Source organism: Chroicocephalus ridibundus, chromosome 3 (genome assembly GCF_963924245.1).
Source record: "Chroicocephalus ridibundus chromosome 3, bChrRid1.1, whole genome shotgun sequence".
NCBI classification, from domain to species: domain Eukaryota; kingdom Metazoa; phylum Chordata; class Aves; order Charadriiformes; family Laridae; genus Chroicocephalus; species Chroicocephalus ridibundus.
The window spans coordinates 47,019,067-47,040,929 of record NC_086286.1 but is presented as its reverse complement, the minus strand read 5'-3'; the positions used below and the strand labels follow the sequence as shown (position 1 = coordinate 47,040,929).

Genomic DNA, 21,863 nt, shown 5'->3' with positions numbered 1-21,863 from the left:
CTTCCTCAGGACTCTGGGATGCATCCATCAGGTCCCACAGACTTCTGTATGTTCGGGTTCCTCAGGTGGTCACGAACCTGATCTTCTCTTGCAATGGGAAGGACTTTGCTCCCCCAGTCCCCCCTGCCTTGCAGTCGATCCACTCCAGAGGTGTGGGAAAAGAGGTTGCCAGTGAACACTGGGGCAAAAAAGTTGTCAAGTACCTCAGCCTTCTCCTCATCTGTTGTTACCAGTTTGCCAGTCTGGTTTATCAGGGGGTACTCTTCCCAGGAATCCTGTCCCTGCTTCCACTGCCTGTGCATCTCTTTCTGCCCTTTAACTTGACCAGCAGGTCTTGACTCAGCCATGCTGGTCTCTTGCCTTCCTTTCCTGATTTCTTACACCTGGGGAGTGAGAGCTCTTGCACCCTATGGAAAGCATCCTTAAAGATCTGCCAGCTCTGTCCTGCTCCTTTGCCCATGAGGGCAGTTTCCCAGGAGGTACTATTGACTAACTACTTGAACGGTTGAAGTTTTGCTTTCCTAAAATTCAGGGTCCTGACTTTACTCTTCGCCTGGCCCATAGCTCTCAGGGCTGTGAACTCCACCCGTGCATGACCACTGTAGCCCAGGCTGCCTCCAATCTTTCAGTCACCAATTAGCTCACTTGCATGGGTGATCACCAGGTCCAGCATTGCATCCCCTCTGGTGGGGCTACTACCTGGCTTAAGAAGTTGTCTTCAAGACAAGCTCCTGGTAAAGCTGCTGGCAAGGGAGCTGCCAGGGGCTCAGCACCTTGCAGATTTAGGCTCTTCCCTGCTGCCAAAACGTCACCGTTCCCAAAACTGCAGTGTGTTACTATGGAAACATGCACCACAGCTCCAAAACCGCTCCACATTTCCAGGTGGACAATGTGGAAGACTATCAATTCCTTGGCTACAGGGACTGACTGCCACAAGGAAACGCTGCCAACTCCCAGATAAAATAATTAAACAGAGTTTGCTCCTGGATGCTTTTTAACCAGCACTGCAGGCAGCAGCTTCGTGCCTCATGTTGCTGCTGGGCTGAGCTCACCGGGTGCCCACTCAGCCGGCTTCCAGACTTCTGGTATTATTTTTATCACCCTTACCATGTTTGGCTTTGTTTTTTGTTTTTTTTTTTTTTTGCGCTGGGGTAAACCAGTTCTTCTTCCTTGCTTTTACCACCAGCTTCACTTAGCAACACAGTCCGTCACGACAAACCGGTTTTTACCAGGCGCTCACAACTGCCTGCAAGCCAGCGAAACCAAGCGTCGCCGGGCTTTTCAACGCGCCTTTGGCGGACCCACGGCTCGCCCTCCTCGGGGGAAGGCACCCGGGAAGGGCCTGCGTTGGGGAACCGCTGGGGAGGGAACCGCTACTGGCGGGTTTGGGGATCCCCGGCCCGACCAGGCCCCTGAGGAGCACCGGCTGCTCCGTCCCTATGGCAACCAGCGCTCGCGCGCGGCCGGGGGGAAGGGAGGAGGGGGGCCGGGACAACCGTCCCGCCCGCCAATCTCACCCCGCGCCGCCGCGGCCGCGCCTGCGCACTGGGTAAGGCCCCGCCCCGCCCCTCTCCCGCCCGGTACCGCTTCCGGGAGCGTGACCTTCGCTGGGCCGGGCGGGTGAGCGCTGTGCGGGGCCCGCGGCCTCCCCTCCCCTGAGCTTCCCCCGCCGCCTTGGGACCGCTGCCGTCGGGCCCCGCTTGCGGAAGAACCCACCGTCGGCAGGTCCAGGTCGGTAGCGAAGATGTCGGCGCCAACGATGGAGGAGAGGAAGGCCTGCTGGGGGGCCCGGGACGAGTTCTGGCAGTGCTTGGACAGGCACGCCGACGACGCCTCCAAATGCGAGAAGCTGCGGCGGTCCTTCGAGTCCCGCTGTCCCCAGCAGTGGGTGGGTGAGCAGCCGCCGCTCCCGACGCGTCCCCCGGCCTGACCCGGCTCCTGATAGAAGGACGGAGTGTTTCTGTGCGCCTGGGCAGCAGCAGCGACAAGCCATAGAATCGTAGAATGGTTCGAGTTGGAAGGGACTTTAAAGATCACCCAGTTCCACCCCCCCTGCCCTGGGCAGGGACACCTCCCACTAGACCAGGCTGCTCAAAGCCCCATCCAGCCTGGCCTCGAACACTTCCAGGGACGTGGCACCCACAGCTTCCCTGGGCAACCTGTTCCAGTGCCTCACCACCCTCACAGTAAAGATTTCTTCCTAATATCTAATCTAAATCTACCCTCTTCCAGTTTGAAGCCATTACCCCTCATCCTATCACTACGTGCTCTTGTAAGAAGTCCCTCCCCATCTCTCCTGTAGGCCCCCTTTAGGGACTGGGAAGCTGCTATAAGGTCTCCCCGGCGCCTTCTCTTTTCCAGGCTGAACAACCCCAACTCTCTCAGCCTGTCCTCACAGGAGAGGTGCTCCAGCCCTCTGATCATCTTTGTGGCCCCCCGCTGGACCCACTCCTTACACTTACATTGTTAATGATGCAGCTCCTGCTTCTGTGATTGGTGTCCCTGCCCAGGACAGGTTCCTTCCAACTCTAACCATTCTGTGATTGCAGAACGTGTGCAGTCTTTCTCCCTGATAACACAGCACCCTTGTTACACATAACGTGGTTTGCACACTTTTGGTCTTGCCAGGGAATTGAAAGTCCTGAGCAGACCACTGGCTGGCCCAGGAACTATGGACAGTAGTATAAAGTATATAGAATAAAAGGAAAAGAAAATACGATCTCAAACTTTCAGATAAATACACAATTATACAAGTGTACAGGCTTATTGTTTAATTTAAAAAAGCTTTTTTTTTTTTTTTGGAAGCTTTTAGAAGTCACAGAAATTACTGTTATCAAAGAAGGAAGGCCAGTATGGAAGGGAGGTGACACACAGGGCTTACAGTGGCATGGCATGACATGACTGGCATCTGATACCTTGTTGTGCGTAAGAATACCCTTCTTCATGCAGTACAATTTCAGAGTAAACCATCAGCCTACATGTAACTCATTCATTTGTGCTTTTTAGTTTCCTATGATCAAGCTGCAAGTCTTAATTTTTTTAATAGGCATTGCCTTTTAGTAACAGCAGTGTCTGAGGGGCTGAACAGTTCCTGTTGGAACTAGTAGGCTGAAGTCAGTTAAAACAACGGGTACATTCACAGTTGCTGTACTGACTTACACTTTGAGCACTGCGGTTCTGTCTTATGTCATCTCTAGTGATGGTGGTTTCATCTGCCAGTGCTTTGCACCGTACGCATTGGTAGCTCTAAGCAACACATGCAGAGGTCACGCAGTCTGTAATACCATAGAAAAGCTGCTGGACTTATCTTTGTATTACAAATAATCTTGGTTCATAGCAGTGAAAATAGCAAAACAATAGACTACTTTTATTAGATGTCCATGGAAGTAATGGGGTGGTTATGACAGGAAACAAGTTAACTTTCAGGATGGTAAAAAAGACCCAAACCCACTCCACCCTTTATTCTTCTGCTTCAAGAGAGCAAAAAGTCCTAACTAGTGGATTAAGTTAAAATCCTTCTTAGGTCCAGTGTTTATTCCTTAGTCGTCTTGTGATGCACAAAGCGCTTTCCTCTGCTAATTTCTTCTAAAGAATATCTTTTCTCTTTTTAAACAGGTTAAATATTTTGACAAAAGAAGAGACTTTTTAAAATACAAAAAAAAGCTCGAAACAGAAGGCTATCATCCTCCAGAAGCTGCTGGAAAGTCTTAGGTAGTCTGCTTTCAAAATAAATCTAGTGAGAACAACTATGGAAGGAAGAAGCATGGGAAAGCGACAGAAGCTGCTTGGGCTCAAGAACTGGTAACCTGACCGTCTCCCTGAAATGCGGGCTGCTGCTCTTGTTGCAAGGTCTCATGTGCCTGGTCAAAAAAGATGGGCACGGACAGCCTTTTCCTAAGTCAAAGAAATATGGTGCAGGGCTGTTCACAAATCTAAGGTTTTCAATGCATAATTAGTCAAATTGTTTCACCAGAATAAATGATTATTTAATAGTGTAATATACATAATTCAAAAGAATAATAAAATTGTTTTTCAATAAGTGAACCAGCTCTTCCATTTAAAAAAAAATTCATTCTACCTTCCCCTCCTTGTCAAAAGGAGATGGTGGTGTAATGTAAACAACAAATATCAGTTAAGTCAGACATCAGTTTAGAAAACAACAGGCAGTAGATGACCTAATGCATCCTGTGCATACAATATGTATTTTACATATTTTGAGTATGCTAATTTTTTATAAGCAATAGGAATTTTTACATTAGCTATAACAGTATTGTCGTTAGAAGTAGGGCAGTTATTTATTATGATTCTCACATTATGGACTTTTGTATGATTTCGTGGTTTTGATTACCTTACTGATGCAGCTCCATTTAAAAATACAGACTGTTTACAGCAGGATTAGTAAACTTGACCATGGGAGGCATTTAAACAGGGGCAGCCTTTAATGCAATAACTTAAGTGAATTTACCTTGCAAAAATTAAATAATCTGGTATATGTAGATACTGCAGGCATCAAATACTTTGGCTACAGTAAGTTTTGATTGTGCTTGTAGGAAGGCACCGCTTCAATTTCAAGTGTGGTCGTCACAGTCAAAGTAACTGCAGTAAAATGCCCATGTTTTAAGGTTGGGATTGGTACTATGCTGATGTTCTAATAGTAGAAAAATCACCCACACCACATACAATATAAATAGTATTTATTTCCAATGCAACACTTTTATTTAAGTAGGTACAAGTATTAATAAAGGCATTTAAAAATCAGTCTGAACTACAAGAGAGCAAGACATGCAAAACTTAAGAATCCTCCTTCACCCTGAGTTTGTATCTCATCTATTCAGAATTTCATATTGTAGCACCATAGGAAGTCACCCAGCTGTACTATAAGGCACGAAACTCTTGGCATTATTTTTGTTTTTGCTTGATCACTTGTTGCCTTGTGTACTCCCAAATCAGCAGAGCTCCACTTACATGGACGTTGAGTGATCGAATAATACCCTGCTGAGGAATTTCCACACAGACATCCAGGTGGTGAATCAGGTTTGCTGGGATTCCTTCATGTTCATTTCTAGTAAAGAAGAAACAGTAACTTATATCTGAGAAAAGACAGGTGTTCTAGAAAGCAGAAATTATTTTTTTTTAAAGCAGTAATACAAAGAAAACATGGGAGACCTGACTGAGCTTTGATTTAGAAAAACTGGTAGAGCACTTGATCTTTAATTCACTGGTCCAGCAATAGCTGAATGACCAACATAAGGAGTCCCTCTCTGCCTTTATTTTGAAGCTATCCACATATAGCAAAACAAACAGCTATAGATGAAATGACCAGGGCATGAAGCTCCTGGCACAACAGCTGCTGCCCACTTTACATTCAGTGAGGTCTTGGTATGAGGGAATGTCAAGACTGATCAAAGCCTTGAACTGGAAATGTTTTTTCAGAATGAGCACACCAGAAGATACCAAAGTTTATCAGTAATTAAAACTATGCTTTTAATTAGAAGAGAACAAAGTGATTATGAGAACTACATTCTGAAGACACACTACATATAAAAAGGTTTGAAAAACGCTTTGTCCTAGAAGGATAGACAGCCCCTTCCTCCTGGTCTCACTCAGCGGCCCTGCAATTCCAGCAGCTTTCTGTCTTGTAGGCACTTTCCTCTAGATTTCTTGAGGAAAGCCCCCCCTTTGTCATATCTGAGGCTTGTCTGCTTATAGGAACTGATTATTGCTTTTCTTCAAAGTCCTCCCAGCCTATTCTTGTATTGCAAAAACTTGTTACTTTGTCCTGTGCCTCGTCTTTAATTTTTAAAGCATCTCCCAGCTATGCACAGTGCCACTCTGCTCCAGTCCTCCTCACCAAGTTAAGCAAGTACAGACAGGCAGCCCTCCTTCCTGAGCTCGCTGCAGCCTGTCTGTACAGGGCCCCATACTGCTAAAGTGAACAGACGGTATCTCTGTCACACCTGGAAAACTCTAATCCGTGCTTTTGCTACCTCCACCCATTAAAAAAAAATATGTTATAGTGTGTGGACAGGTTATAAAGTATGAGGAGAAGGATCGTTCAGTAGGTATTAATACCTCCCACTCCTTAGCACACAAACCCAAGCTCTGCTGTTTCCCTAATCACTTCCCATTCTCAATCCACCTTTATCAGCGTGACCTGGGTTTCATATGACCAAACTCTGACAAGTACAAGTGATGGACTGCAAGAGGCAGATTTACAAAGTGTGTTCTTACCCCAGCAATAATAGTGACTTCTCTGGGAAGCAGTATTCTGTAAGATCAAAACTTTTAGCTGTCTGCTCCACACCAATAATAGTGTAGCCTTCTGTTTTTTTCTGCTGTAAGTAATCAACGAGCTGAGAAGGTTTCACCTGTCCATCAAAAGTAGAGAGAAATATACAAATATTTTAATACTGCCACTTGAAAACTTCTGAAGTTCCTGTAAAAATCAATTTACCTTGACAGTTTTTAAGATGACCTATTTCTATCCCCGAAGACTCTGTCCATATACTTAGTTTACCATTTTAAAAGCTCTTCAGCAATAGCACAAAAAGTTAAGTTAATGCCACAAAAACGTACTCCATTAATATAATGAAGAAAGGCTTTTCTATGCTTCTGACAGCTGCAAATCTTACATCTGAATGCAAAAGCATCACTCTTGCACAGGGACAAGGTGCACAGTTTTTATTTAACCAGGAATCCCTTCCCAAAACAATACAACAGCCAGTACTGAAGCTGAGTTGCCTGACATGCCTGCATTACAACCTGTGATAGCTTGCAGTGAAGAATTTCTTGGTTGTCTTCATTCCACTTTCTAAACTGCTTATTTTGTATTAAATGCCAGTTTCTTCATGCAACAGAAACTCTATCAGCAGTACACTGCTGTACAGAGATAAGGAACGACAGCACGTGTCCATTATCATTCTGTTCTAGGCAAAACACGCTACAGCTATCTTGTTCTGAAGAAAAATCTTTATAAGCTGAAAATAAACACTCTGAAGAAAAAAAATGGAAAATTTGCACTGAATTTTTCAGATTATTTAAAGCTGATCTTTATAATAATTTGCTCTTCAAGTATCACAAACATATTTTCTACCATGTACTAAACACACAGGTTGAAGCCCTCATTTTTGTAAGCTAGATAATAGATTCTAAAAGCTTGGCACAAGTTAGCTTCAGGCAAACTCAAAGATTAGCCCCGTGAAGTTACCAAAAGCAATGGACCAAGCAAGATAAATCAAATGTTGTTCAACTTTTATAAATAAACATTAAATTCCAACACATCACTATAAAACAGAGTAAGACTTAACAATGACAGCACACTTCATCAGTTTATCACAGCAATAAGACATTAAAAATATTTTTTTAATTCTTTTTTATGAGGTTGACCCAAAGCTTATTCCAAAATACTCAAGATTAAGTCTCAGAGATGACAGCACGAGCTTCTGTTAAATAAAAAGTTCGTTTTGAAAAGAAAAAAGTAAGACTCAGAATTATGCATCTGATGAACTGAAAATGTACAGTACACTTTTTAGCTATTAAAATATTTCCATTCACCTCAACAAGGGGGAGCCACTGCTCTGCAGAAACACTGAGATGCTGAAACTGCTTATCCTGTATGTAATGAAGACTGCCGACAACTAGTGCAGAAGCCCCAAATATTTCACTTGTACGACATAAACCTACAAACAGAAAAATTAAAGTGATTCTTGTGTATAAAATAAACACCAAGCCAGAATACTTTAGCAAGTGACAAAGGATGAAGAATCCGAAACAGAAATGGTTACTTCAGTCCTCTATTTTTAATCAGTTTCAGGTGCTTCTTAAATCTGTTCCAAGTCACACCTTGCTCCATATAATTTACCAAAAAAAATTATATTCTATTAACTTAGCAGAAAGACAAAAATTAGGAAAGTGCTATGTCTGACAATGTGCTTCTACAATACTAATTACACAAAGTAAAAGCCTGGGCAGGAATGGATGGACACGTGCACACATGCCTAAGCTCTAATTTCAGTATCTGTTCAATGAAAGGCTCGAAAGAATGACACATTACAGCATTACAGTGCAGACAGCACCAGCTTGTGGGCTTATTTTTCATTAACAGTCTCACTGCAGTTATTTAAACTGCTGACAACAGCAAGCACAATGCAATAAAGTATTTGCAGGATTTATTGTATCACCACTTGCATGATATTGTGAAGGAGTCAGAAACAGTCACTTTCCTGTTCAATGTTCACAAGAAAGTAGTTGGCCTACAAGATTTGGTTTAATTGTTATATAAAAAAAAAAGTAAAAGTGAATTATTTCCTGTAACTGCATACACAGTTGAAAAACCCAGCTGTAACAAAGAATATAAAAACCAGTAAGAAACGGAGCACAATTTACAGCAAAGTTCTATTTAATTAATCCATGCTATGTGCAAGTACTTTTTTATTTTTCTTAAAATATAACTCTAGAAGATGCCTTCTTCTGAAGCAGGTAGTGTTTCTTTTGGTTACCGGCTTTTTCCAGGATAACGATCTATTTCTCTGAGCAGTACTTAAATAATTTTCTAATTATCAACATAAGATGAAATTCATTCTTACTATCCAAGTGGGCTCTACATTATAAAATAAAAGTTTAAAAATATGCAATCAACCTTACCTCCTAAATTGGTAGGTTTATCGATAAGCGAAGCCACCACAATCAGTCTGCTGTTTGATTTACCGAGTTTAGCAGCACGATCCTGAAATACCATTTCTAGGTCTGAACTAGGAGTACTGTTCTTCCAGGGTATTATCTTTTTCTGAACATCCGTCCATTCTGTCTGGCTATCTGTTTCAACTGAATTTGAACCTATAAAAACAAGTATTAGTGATACGGCTATGCAAGTGGTAGTGAAACTGCTCCTTGAGTAAAGATTATCAAAGTGGTAATACTGTAGACACCATTAGTCATCTACTATTATTCCATGGCACATACTCTGCTCACATAGATACACGTGTACTTCAGCAGGATAACATACGAGGTCAGACTGAACACAGATGTCCTGATTTCAGCTGAAAGAAGTTTCAGAAGTTAATTTTCTTCCTAGTAGCTGCTGTGTTTTGGATTTAGTATCAGAAGAATGTCCATTGCACATATTGGTTTAGTTGTTGCTAAGTAATGCTTATATTAAAACAAGGGCTTTTTCAGCTTCCTATAGAAGCTGAGAGGGAGCACAGACAGGACGAGCTGGCCAAAGGAATATTCATACTATACACATCATGCTCAGTATATAAATCGGGGTTGCCCAGGGTGTGGGAATCTGCCATCACTGCTCAGGATGGGCTGGGCAACTGATCATCATGTGGTGAGCAACTGCACTGCGTCACTTATTTTGTATATTCTTTTACCATTATTATTATTATTATTTCCTCTTCTGTTACTGTCCTATTAAACTGTATTTATATCAACCTCTCAACCCATAAGAGTTTGTGTTTTTTTTTTTTTTTTCCTTTTTCTCCCTCTTCTCCCTCCCCTAGTTGGGGGGGGATTGAGTGAACAGCTGCGTGGTTCTTGCCAGCTGGGGTTAAACTATGACAGATATATACAGCTACTATATACAAATAATTATATTTAATATAGATTAGCTGTATTTTACCCATGTCTTGCTGAGACCAGTCACTTGGTTTCAGATCATGAAGTTCTGTTCGAGAACGATACCACTGAAATGTTGGTGGCAAATGAACATCAGTAAATCTGTCAAATTTAGCAACTGAGATCCATTCATCTTCAGCAAGTTCCGAAAGGCGGGGAAGAGTGTAAAATATTGTCTGCAATGTAACACAGTTGTTATTAGCAGAGCACTACTAAAGCAAGCAAAACAGATAATAAATTAACCTCTGGTAATTTTATCAGACACATATTTTATCTTGTATTGTATGATTTTAATACTTTTTTTTCTTGGCACTTGACATAAGTTACTAATATATCTCTCAATATTCATCCTTCTATGTATAGTGCTATCCCAGACTTTCATAAATCTAGTCTCTTTTCTCTCTGACTAGACCTTTTTTAAGGATCTGCATTGATGACTGTTCTGAAATTCTAGAATACCAAAGAATTATTGCTATGCTTCTCAGCACAGAGGCCTTATGAAAGTGTTTTATGTGTAACACTGAAGAGTTTTCAGATGCCCTTATGAATTTCTAGTAATGGATGCAAATTGATTTGATGTCAAAAGGAATGTAGTCAAAAGCATTAAAATCTAGTGGCAAAATCCAACTCAGCAGTACCAATACAGCTAACCACAATCTATCAAGGAGGAACAAACACCCACCCCAAGGGAAAGGCTGAATAAGATGAAGAGTTTAAACCCCAGATATTTTGTTTATCCCAATGCACCCTCAAGATGAAGGTGAAAACGCACCCTGAATACTTTAAAAGTATTAGCATTGCTTTCCCCCCCACCCCCTTGTTCAGGATTTTTGCTTCTGAATTTTGCTAAGTCATATCTAGCATGTTTAAGTGTGCACAAAAATATCTCACAGAACATCAGTTAAAAAAAGAAACATACTTCCTCCTCTGAAAGATGGCACTGTTTGTGCCAGAACACATGCATCCCTTTTCACATTGATGTTTATTGTCTATTTTCAGCTTAGCTCCTCTATCTCTTATTTTTATCTGCACCCTTATTTTTGCTTGCTTTCCCTCAGTGTTTATTCATCTCTCAGTTATTTAAGCTATGGCAAAAAGGACAGCTGAAAAAGATCTTCTGTACCCCTTTCATATTAAACAACAATTTAGTTAAGTAACCTCAAGTCACTTCTAAGAACAGGAGATATTTCAATAATCCTAACAAACTACATGCGATTAAGTAGATGCTCTTCAGTTATTAAGTAACTTTTCCAGCCACAAATATAAAACCTGATTAACTCCTCCACAAATGAGCACATTCATCACATATACATCTTCCTAATTGACCTAGGTTTTTTAACACAGTATTAATTAGAGAATTAAGCTGCAGTCTTAGTCTAAAATCCATCACAATTTAGGTGAAGTAATTTTTCAGACTTTTCAATGAATAATAGTTGATCATTATTCATCCTGCATTAGGACATACAAAGAAAGATAAAAATCTAGTTGTAAAACTACAAAAACACCATGATCAGCAATAGTCTCACACTTGCCTCTAAACTGTAATCCTCAACAGGATGAAACGTCGCAAAGAAGAAATGATCTTGGATTCGCTGCCAGTTCCTTCTAGCATTCCTGCAATTGCAGAAAGTAATGCAAGATGCACAAAAAAGGCAACATACTGGATTTTTCTTTTTTTGATCGTCGAATTTGAATAAGGCAACCTGACTGTATTTACTATATACTTTAATACTTTAACAATTAAGTAAGAACCCATTTTAAAAAACAGGAAGAGCAGTGCTCAGGAAATAAGTTTATTTATGTTTGGAGACATACCATGTCTCCAAATTCTATTATCGAAAGAAGCAAGGTTCACAAGAAAGGGGGATCCCATACAGGCCTCTGAAGGAAACTGAATACTAGCCTACTGTTCAGTGACAATTTTAAGCTGTCACAAAGAAAAAAAAAAAAGGGCAGACAACTCCTCTGCTGCTTTTTTCCATCCCATGTCTTGACATGGGTGATTTAACAGTGACTTTCACCCAGGGGCGGAGGAGAAAAGCAGCAGTCCCAAGCTTATGCTGGCTGACAACACTGTCAGAAATTCTAAATAATTTTAAATAACTCCTAAGAACAGGGCTAAAAGAAAAAAAAAAAAAAAGATACAAACACATAGATAGTACAAAATTTAACTGAACTGTTGTACTTCCAAATCAGTAAGCAGAAAAGCATTTCTGTAAAGCTCATCTAATCATCACCCAAAATTAATGTGTCTAGCCATTTTTCTCCCACAAAAGTTTTTTCAAATATTAACACTGAAAACATTTCACATTTTATATTTGAGAATTTACTGGTACCAAGAAGTTCAGAAGAATGATTCGTATTGCTTCAAAACCCATCAGGTAAGAAAATTAAGCACTCCTGGCACTCTTTTCTTACCCCACCCCTGAACTATGAGCACTGTTCAAATAGGCCTTGAGTTTTTCCTGTGGGGCTTTCAGACTTTAATGCTACACTGAATTATCACTTTATTTTCTTTGCTGATAATTAGGTTTCAATTTTTAAGTCTTGGTTTCTTTTTAAAGACACCCCCCACTAAAAACCCAGAAAAATTATCATGTGCTATTTCAGAAAATTAGACTTGCTGCAAATGGATCTGAAGAATAATATTAAGCTGTAAGTCAGAAAAATGTCACTAACCCTGTGCCATGCATGTTTTCCACTTGTTGAAGACTAGATTCAATAACTGGTGTCAGAGCTTCAAATTCTTCCACATGCAACATTTTGCACATACCCCAGATTTTTTTAAGGGCCACTAATGCATAAAGTCGAACACTGAAATTATGGTTGAAACACCACTGTAGAACAACTATCAGGGCTTTCTTCAAAGCTGGCTTCTAAAAACAAAAACATAAATGAAAGAAACTTCTTTAAGTCTTAACGTACCATTTAGAATTAGAAAAGCAAGAGCAGCTCAAGAAATAGTGGCTTCCTCAAAAAACAGTCTTTCAGAAAGTCCAAAGCTTTACCAGTACATATATGTGCAAATACAGGCTTCAGAACATGGTCTCAATTTCCTTTCTGCCTTCTCACTAGGGTACCGACCTCTGTCTCCACTTGTGTTTCGCAATTTTATCAATTTGCTTTAAAAACTATGTTTCTGCATACAAGGAAACCTCTATCAACTTCTGATTTTCTAGCACTTAGAAAGCTGATGTTGCAAATGTATGCAAACAGTAAAAAAAAGTAAAAGAAATGCCTGGATTGCTACAGATGTGAAGTAGTTGACCCAATGTAACATCTGATCGTATTTCATTCTCTACTTTAAAGTTCAATAAAAAAATTGAGAATTCCAAATAATAATTCTAAATGTAATATGGACTATCTATTGCCAAAGAACTCCATATCTGAGTGCTGCTGTTATATAGAAAGATCACCTTTTTCCAGGTTCTCTCTGCCCAATTTCATGCAGATGAAACAAGAGCAGCAAGAATATCAAACCCAGGTGCATCCACATGTTTAGTTAAAACTGGAGTAAAACTCACAGGTAATCAGGCCCTATGTATTCGGAACATCTGCCACTTAGCTAATTTTCATAAGTCCAATATGTAACAGAGGTGACAGGAAGAGTTAGTGTTTTCCATATCAAAGAGTACCTTAGTAGAAAGCAGGTATTAAAAAGGTTTTGAAAATAGACTGCAAAAATGGTTTTTACTCCAGAAATCCATATACACTGCAACTGATTAAAGAATGAACACTTAATCAAACTTACCTTCTCTGAGGTATTTTGAAGAACGATGTCAAAGTGTGATAACACTGATAAAAACGTGCAGATGCTCGTTTTAAGCTTCTCTTCATCCTAAAGCAAAAGAGAATGTAGCAAGAAATATGCAGATGTAAAATGTTTTTATACCCTGTAAGTTACCACAGCATGTGGTGCAGATGCAAGAACATCGACACTATTAAAAAAAACTATGTGTTTCCACAGCAAAATTTACTAAAATACAAAGTTCATACTATTAAGATTTCGTTTTTCCTAACATGTTATTTGCTTTTTACTAACACATCAATCAGAATGAAGTATACAGCACTGTAATGAGATAAAATTCAACCCAAATTCACTGTATGGCCCCTCCGCCCCCAAAAACTCTAAACCCAATAAAAACCTTGGGGATTTTTTTCAGTGCTCACACTTTTCCATGTCATCACAAGTGTGGGTACTGGACACAGAATGAATAGCCTACCATCAGCCTCAGCCACGTCCTCTACTGGAAGAAATGAGTTTCCACACTTCTATTCACCACTTCTGTTTACACATATAGTTCTTATTCATCCATTTTGCCACAGCACTGCACTGAGCGCTCAAGTTCAGCTTATTTTTCAGTATGATTCTGAAAATCCTTTTCAGAGTCACTGTCTTCTAGGATAGCCTCTGAAAATACACTCTGTATTCCTTTTTCATAAATCCACATGTTTTCTGCTTGCTCTGTTTGTCTGAATGGGCCCTCTGTGATTCGGTACATTTGCTACCAGCATGAGATCGCTTTGATCCAACAGATTATCATCTACTAAAATGACAGCAATTCCAACTGCCTGAGCTCTTGGAAGGAACTCTGAAATAGGAAAACGTTACATCCCTTACAGCACTTTTCATCAGTGCAGACAGGCGTGACAAGCCATCTTTATGCACTTAAAAAAAGTATAAATTGTAAACTGAAAGAGGAATTTCTTCCCCGGTGCAAAAAAAATTTAAAAATTAAAAAAAACCAAACAACAAAATCACAGCACGCATCACTAGCGAGCAAAGCTGTCTCAGAGGAGTACTAAAAAACCTGCCTGGTTTGGGGAAAAAATGAATATATATAGTTTTCCAAATTTTTTATTTATTTCTTGTCCTACTGTTTGTCTTTCAAAAAAACTACAGTAGCAACTAGGCTATTTGATAAGCAAGACGACATCTGCATTTAACTACTATGAGCAGTGAGCTTGAGCAGAGGCACCACTCCAAGTCACATCTATACACTCCTATACATTGTAGGACAAGCAAGTACATATGTTTTCTCTGAGCCCAAGTGTACATAGTTAACAAATTCAAGGATATCGATACAGAGAATTACTATTTTACTACTTCTACAGGTCAACTCTTACAGGTAATTACTTAAAGAACCACCCAAAACATGAAAAGGAAATGCTAGTAAGTCAGTTCTCCTCAGTCAACCCTTTCACAACTTGTGGGTACCACAACTCAGACCCTGCCTCCAGTTTTGGACCCACATTACCACTGTGAGAGAAGTTCTTATTAAAAACTGCAAATTGAATGTGTGTTACGCAAGTCATGTTCCCACTGACAAATGAGACACAGAAGACAAAAGCTGGGTGTGGAAACCGCAAGTGACTTCGCGGTATCTTCCCAAACTCAGAATCTGGAGCGTCCGTGTGTTCCTGACAGCTCTTACATTGGCGACTGCAAAGAGTACTGTGGCTCACTGTGCCAGCTCTACTCTGCCCAGAGTAGCACATTATAAAAGGCAATGTCTCCTCTGGAAGAATTCACTTGTCTTCAGCAGCTTCTATATCACAAATTTCTAAATGTCTCAGACAATAGTCCACACCCACTTCCACGTTAATTTAATCTGCTCAACAACCCACTGCTTCTAAAAGAAAACAGGAATACATAGAAAATAACATATGGGAAGACAAACTGTACCCTCTTTGTACAAATCACCCTGCAAGCGAATGCCAAAGTTCTTACTTACATAGCAAAAGCAATCCCAGAATTTATTAAGGAATTGGGGGTATTTATGTAGACTCAAGATAACAATCCATTCTATGAAGTATTTCACAGATGCCTGATTGTTACTAAATCCAGCCTGGAAAACTTTGTCGAGGATTCCACGCAAAAAATTCTGAGAAAACAAAATCAGATATTCGTTTCGCGTATTGTTAGGGTTATTTCCATGAAGAAATAAATTCTAAATAAAAGAACATTCTCAGCTTTATGATAATGCTAGAAATATTTTTAATACTCACATGAAAACATTTTAGAACCATCTAATTTCTGAATTATACTTTTCAAGTATTTTATTATGAAGCAGCATTACACAAAACTAAAATGTCTCAATTTTCTAAGTGTTCATAAACTAGCAATGTTTTTATGAAATGAAAAGCTTTAAATCAGATAAGTCAGTACAGAGTTTTAACTAGCTTTAACAGAAAAAACAGATCTTCTATAATTCACAGATTCAAGAATCAGTTTTCAGTGACCTCTAGAAATGCATCATAAATCCATGACTTCAGACTGAAAGAACAAAACTACACTTTCGTATCTGCCACAGAGATAACATGCCTCTTATAGTCTGCTGTAATTTAACATACACAGTTTGCATAACACCAAGTTATTCTTCCAAGTAGGTATTTAAGAATTCATAGTGAAGAGCAATACCTGGTCAAGCTTCGGAAGAAGAACTAAGAGAGTCTGCCATACCCGGTTTTTAATTCTATGCTGTAAAGAGTTTGCATAATAGCGTGTTCTTGATCTGGATACCAGTTCATCCTAAAAGCAAATTAAAAGGTTTATTACGTATTCTTCCTTTAAAATCGAATACATGGAAATATACTTTACTGTACTGAGAAAGCAGCATCTACAGCACAGCTAATATCAGCATTAAATATAAAATTAGGAAAAAATATATTAATTTCATTTATTTAGAATTAAATTTTGAAGCTTGTCTGTGAGAAGTTCAGAAAGTTGAAAAAATATACAATTCCACTTAGTATTTTTAGTTAACAGCACAAAACCATTAGGTATTAAAGACTCTTCAAACAGCAGAAAGCTGAAGAATTTACAGCACCTACTGTATATGAACAATTAAATAGTAGTACATAAAATGGTACACGAAGACTCAAGCCGTCATTTAGTTATATAAGAACTAAAGATCCGAAGTGAAGAGCATATAAATGAAAACATTTCTATTTTAGTGTCTACATTTAAAAAATGGGTTTAGTCATGATATCAATTAGATCAGCTTGTAACTACAGCTCTAGTTTTGAGACAGAAATTGGTATTCTGCAATAGGATGTTTTACATGAAAGAAAATACATGAGACAAATGCAGATTTAAAAAGATTTGAAATACATGTTTTCATATAGCTTAGATTCTATCCCTATGTACTCTGTTTTGTCTTTCAAAATACTTGACACCCAAAACTCTTTCCTTAACTTTCTAAAAATAATTTGGTGATTGAAGTCCCATATTAATATTGAAATATAAATACACTTTATCATTACATGTTAAAGCTTCATATTTAAGCAAGGAAGGAAATAAATGTAAAGCTCACTTTTCCCACTTGATCCATCTTACAACACAAATATTACTCATTTTTCTCCAGTAATTAATTGTCAGGAGGAAATTAATAAAGGAACAACCATTTCTTGTTCTTCTTCAGACAAAAGCAGAATTCTAAAGTACCAGAATGCACGGGTGACATCAGAATAGCAGCTGTAGTAACTTACCACTGACTTTACACTAGCACCAATGCATAAACAGCTATGAAATAAATGAAAACCAGACCCCAACCTTTTCCATTAATCCTATTTATTTAGGTCTTCCAAAGAGACATCAGCCTCTCAATTCAAAAGGTAGTCTGCAATTGTTAAAGTGAAATGCAGTGCTTCAAAATGCAGCAAGAAGATTCTTAATGGAACAACGGTTAGAATTTGGATAATGTTCCGTGAAGTTAGAAAATCCACTAAAAAGAGATAAATAGACCCGAAAGACATTTTTTACTATTTCAGTTTGGATGCATTAACTCCTGTCTCCTATGAAAAAAAAAAAGTGTATTAAGTGTATTACTGGGCAAATCTACAGGCTATACAAGCAACTGTAAATACATCCTGTCAACTGTAAATACTTTGGATTTTAATAATTGTATTAACATTACATTTATATACCAAGATAAATGAAGTTTACTTTATCAAGTAGTTTGATGAAAATGTCTTCCATAAACGTCTTATGCAAGGTATTCGATCCATCCAACAAGCACAGAAATTTAATAGCACAAACACGAACGTAGTGATCATCTCGATTTGTACTGTAAAATATTAATTAAAAAAATTAATCAAACTCTACTTCTTCAGACATAAAGATAATTCCTAAATTATAAAAAAGCACCAAACATCATCTTGAACATATAGCCACCAAGTTGTCTGTAGTGAGACAATATGCAAATATACAGAACCGTAATTTTAAGGTCTGTTCATCATTGCTGATGAAAAACCTACTGAATTCCAGATAACCTGCCCCTGTTTCTATCTACAGGTCTTTAACAGCATCTAAGTGTTTAAAATAATTTTCAACAGAAACAGCTTATCATAAAAAGTTTTTGTAAACTGTGATCTTAAAACAACTAATTTATGCTTACAGTTTTAGTGAAAACACCACTTGATTCCTATTAGTTACTCAGGGACATCTGCAATAATTAATGCCAAGAGTAGAATTATTAACATCATAGCTAACAAAACATCCCACAGCTACAGACTATAATAACCAGACATTTGGAAACCAAGAAGCTCTTGGGAGAAAATCCACGAGTATTGAACTAGAAGTGGTAATAATTCTTAGAAACTCAGGTTTTAGCAACTACTACCGCTTTCCAAATCCCTATGCTAGACTGCCTGACTTTCTTCCACCGTGTAAAGGTGGGAGTGAAGCTACAAGAAAACTCTTAAATAATTCATCTCTACAACTACCTGAAAGGAGATTGCAGAGAGGTGGGTGTTGGTCTCTTCTCCCAGGTAACAGGCAACAGGACAAGAGGAAATGGCCTCAAGTTGCACCAGGGGAGGTTTAGATTGGATATTAGGAAAAATTTTTACACTGAAAGGGTTACTAAGCATTGGAACAGGCTGCCCAGGGAAGTGGCTGAGGCACCATCCCTGGAGGTATTTAAAAGATGGGTAGACATAATGCTTAGAGATATGGTTTAGTGATGGTTTTTGTCAGAGTTAGGTTGATGGCTGCACTCCATGATCTGAAAGGTTCCTTCCAACCTAGGAAATTCTATGATTCTATGAAAATCATTACCTTTTTGTAACAACATTTGCTGCACATTTTTCTCCAAGATTTTCTATGAAGGCATTCACATCCTGAGTAAGTCTTCACAGATGAAAAATCACAAAGCAACAAGATTAGCAGAATAGCATACCGAAACTATTTCAATAATTATCTCGAAGTTTAAAAGAAAAAGTGCAAACAAATATAATCATGAAGAATTTTTTTTTTTTTTAATACCTTTGATCTCTCCTAAATACAGTTCCAAAGACACAAGCCTCAGTAATAAGTTCACAATAATTTCCAGCATTTAAGAAAGCATTTGTCAAGGCACGTCTCTCTTTAAGAGTGGGCAATATCCAAGATCGACAGCAATGACTGAGGACTACATTGAAGACTCCAGTCTTTGTAGCGGACATATCTATGAGCTTGAAAATTATCTGAAAAGAAGAAGAAAAGATTCAAAATCTAGTTTTCAGAAGTGCTAGAATTCTTAGAATAATATTGCAGTGATATCTATTTTAGCAGGTCTGATTTACTTCTGCATCCCAGATCCGCTCAGGTTAATGCTGTCTTCAAACTACTTACAATTCCCTGATTCTATGGGCAGGTGAATGGATAACAATTGGCCCAGCATGTGGTTATGTTAACAAAAGACAGACCTAGTCTTTGCTTAAACAGATATAATACCAGATACTTTACATGAATCTCCCAATAACTGGAACAAATTAACCTGGGCTTACTTCAGGGAGTACAAACCTGGTGTTTTTAATCAATCCTTACCAATGTAAAAAAAAAAATTAAACAATAAACAAGATTTCTTCCATAGGTAGCCAATTCACTAATTTTCTTCTTTAATAAAGATACATTCATGTTGAAGGTTGTGAGTTCATATTTGAGTTAAAGTGGAAAAACGTCTTTGTACCATTTCCTTTTTTTTTTTTGAGGAGGGCATGTTTAAGATATATGAAAGTTATCTAGAACTTCAAAAAGAAAATAGTAAAACAAAACAAGAAAAATGCCGCCAAAATTTTCCTTTCCTACTCCCTTCATTAGGCTAAGTGCAACAGTAAACTTCTGTTACAGAGTAAAATTTTTTTCTAAAAATTTGCAAGCATTTGGGAGAAGATGGGGAGATTCGGAATGAACAGGTGCATTATTTATAAATTCCTTTTTAGACAACATCAACCTGAGCTGTCCATGAGAACGGTTTTCCAGGTAGTGTGACAGCTCTTACAAGACAAAGCTTCTTCTCTTCCCTGCTCCAAAGTTATACTTTTGATAGCATTAAAAATTCTTTGACAGTAACTCTGTTTTTACAGAAAAAGTTCTTCTGAATTGCTAAGGATTAAAGCACCAAGAAGCTCATGAAGAGCCTTAAATGACATACTGGGATGCACTCTGAAGAAACTTTTTGGAAAAACACCCAAACCAACCAAAAACAACCACCCTAGAAACTTCTGGTCTTTTCATAAAGAATTCAAATTTTTCTTTTAGTGCCAAGACAGGCAATGTAGCTTTCCCAATAATTCCAAAATTGAACTATTGTTTTTCACCTGAGGAGAAGCAGCATGACATTTACTACAAATCCTGGAATGTTTTTCAATTGCTTCATTAATATAGTAGAAGTCCGGCACACACAAAATAAATTTAAGAAATTTAAGTTCTAGCACAACTAACATTTGACTAAGTCACAAAGAAAAAGGAAAAAAAGCAGCAGAAGAAATGAAGCTTAAGAACACTGTGCTCTGGGCATCTCTGTGGAAGCCTTTCTGGATTTTACCATAGCAATATTCCCTTTTTTGGTTGAAGAATACCCCTTTGTTACACCCCTTCTAACTATTATTAAAAAGACAGAGTGCACTGTGGTGGACAAAATTAAAATGATGCTTCTGTGACATATCAGTATTAGGCAGTTCTATTTGTTCTTTCTCTTTAGCTAAAACTATATAGCCATTCCACAAGGGGTCAATGGCAACAGAGACTGCCAAGGAGTGGGATAAGAATATACCTAAGTAGACACTTGCTTGTGAACTTTATCTTCATGTTCTTATGAAGGGGCCGAAGGTGGCTCGACCAGATGCCCTTTGTTGAGTATAGGAGACCTTCATTACCTCCTTGATGCCTGCTGTCATGGTATGTCCCACTGCAGACAACAGCATAGCTGTCACATAGACTCAAGACTCTCAACATTGGCAAAATACACCTTATATAATGCTTGAAATACTAACGCTGAAGTTAAGACAGTTAATTTTAAGAATTTAAACAAATTTTAAGATCAAAGAAAAATAAAAAAACAAATACAGCTCATCAGTTACTACAACACTGAGCGTACAATTATCCATTACAGATGTTTGTTAAAAGAAAAAGCTAACAGATATACCTAGAACTGAAGAGATATTTTACCACCTTTGCATACCTATCTTATTTTGGCTAGGGTCCACATTAAGACTACAAATGCGAAGTGTTATCTACTGTTTAAAACAGATGACAGTAATTCATTTGAAGAAAATTTTCAAAAGAATAAATACAAAATAAATGGGACTACATTTAAGAAACTTAAGGCTAATATGGAGATATCACAGCAATTTTAAATTGCTAGGAAGTGTCCATTTTTCTGTATTTTATTTAAAAAATCATTTTGGAATGTCTGGGCCTTTTTCTGCTTACCTACGGAGACTGTTCTACCACGCAGTATTAAATTGAACTCTAAGGTGACTATGATTTATGTTTTCTATACCTCAGAGAAAAAAAACAAACCACCTTTGAAGAAGCAGCTGGCTTATTCAATAGCAACTATTAAAGCTTTGAAAGGTTCTAACTTTTCATTTCAGAAAGTATTTTCATAAAGACTAAACTATTAGAAAAAGGCATAATTTTTCCAGAAGGTTAATAGTTTGTGACAGTTTGGGCAGCAAATCCTGACCAAAATATTCAAGAGGAAGTGGATAATGTGAAAATAAATTAAAGACCAAAAAGCATGTTCTGCTGAATGCGGAAGATACTGAACAGTCTGAAAAATGAAAGAAATAGTACCTTGCATTTTCTGTGTTACAAGAACGATATATTTGTTTATCATCAATCTGATTCTCAGATCTTTTGTCTTAACACCCTCAAACTAGTACCTTTTTGGAAATTAAAAATTCACAACAACAGCTCAAGGGAAAATACAAAGTAAAATACAGTTTTAGATCCAGATAAAATATATGTTCACTTC

General features: G+C 38.4%; 2 protein-coding genes across 3 annotated transcripts in view; one reads left to right on the top strand and one right to left on the bottom strand.

Moving 5' to 3' along the window:
- Positions 1-1,582: 1,582 nt before the first annotated feature.
- On the top strand, positions 1,583-3,839 carry LOC134513016 (cytochrome c oxidase assembly factor 6 homolog). Its single transcript, XM_063329023.1, has 2 exons — positions 1,583-1,888; positions 3,616-3,839. The coding sequence occupies exons 1-2, from the start codon at positions 1,745-1,747 to the stop codon at positions 3,709-3,711; spliced, it is 240 nt and encodes a 79-aa protein (XP_063185093.1). The 5' UTR covers positions 1,583-1,744; the 3' UTR covers positions 3,712-3,839.
- Positions 3,840-4,677: 838 nt separating this feature from the next.
- TARBP1 (TAR (HIV-1) RNA binding protein 1) overlaps positions 4,678-21,863 on the bottom strand; it is a 37,932-nt gene continuing 20,746 nt past the window's right edge. Inside the window, exons 18-30 of one of the 2 annotated variants that reach the window (XM_063329021.1) lie at positions 18,887-19,086; positions 18,680-18,751; positions 17,567-17,687; positions 16,040-16,150; positions 15,354-15,503; positions 13,370-13,456; positions 12,298-12,494; positions 11,151-11,232; positions 9,623-9,794; positions 8,644-8,835; positions 7,555-7,679; positions 6,232-6,368; positions 4,678-5,062 (exon numbers count right to left, since the gene is read on the bottom strand). In XM_063329021.1, the coding sequence (XP_063185091.1) occupies positions 4,900-5,062; positions 6,232-6,368; positions 7,555-7,679; positions 8,644-8,835; positions 9,623-9,794; positions 11,151-11,232; positions 12,298-12,494; positions 13,370-13,456; positions 15,354-15,503; positions 16,040-16,150; positions 17,567-17,687; positions 18,680-18,751; positions 18,887-19,086 (1,809 nt within the window). In that variant the 3' untranslated portion in view covers positions 4,678-4,899. Of the gene's footprint in view, positions 5,063-6,231; positions 6,369-7,554; positions 7,680-8,643; positions 8,836-9,622; positions 9,795-11,150; positions 11,233-12,297; positions 12,495-13,369; positions 13,457-15,353; positions 15,504-16,039; positions 16,151-17,566; positions 17,688-18,679; positions 18,752-18,886; positions 19,087-21,863 lie in introns of those variants that run through there. The other variant, XM_063329022.1, reaches the window with a different exon arrangement.

Excerpts from the sequence above, each read along its gene's own strand:
- LOC134513016 (XM_063329023.1), top strand. The coding sequence starts at position 1,745 with ATGTCGGCGCCAACGATGGAGGAGAGGAAGGCCTGCTGGGGGGCCCGG. Across the intron at positions 1,889-3,615 it reads CCCGCTGTCCCCAGCAGTGG|GTTAAATATTTTGACAAAAG; the intron begins GTGGGTGAGCAG and ends CTTTTTAAACAG.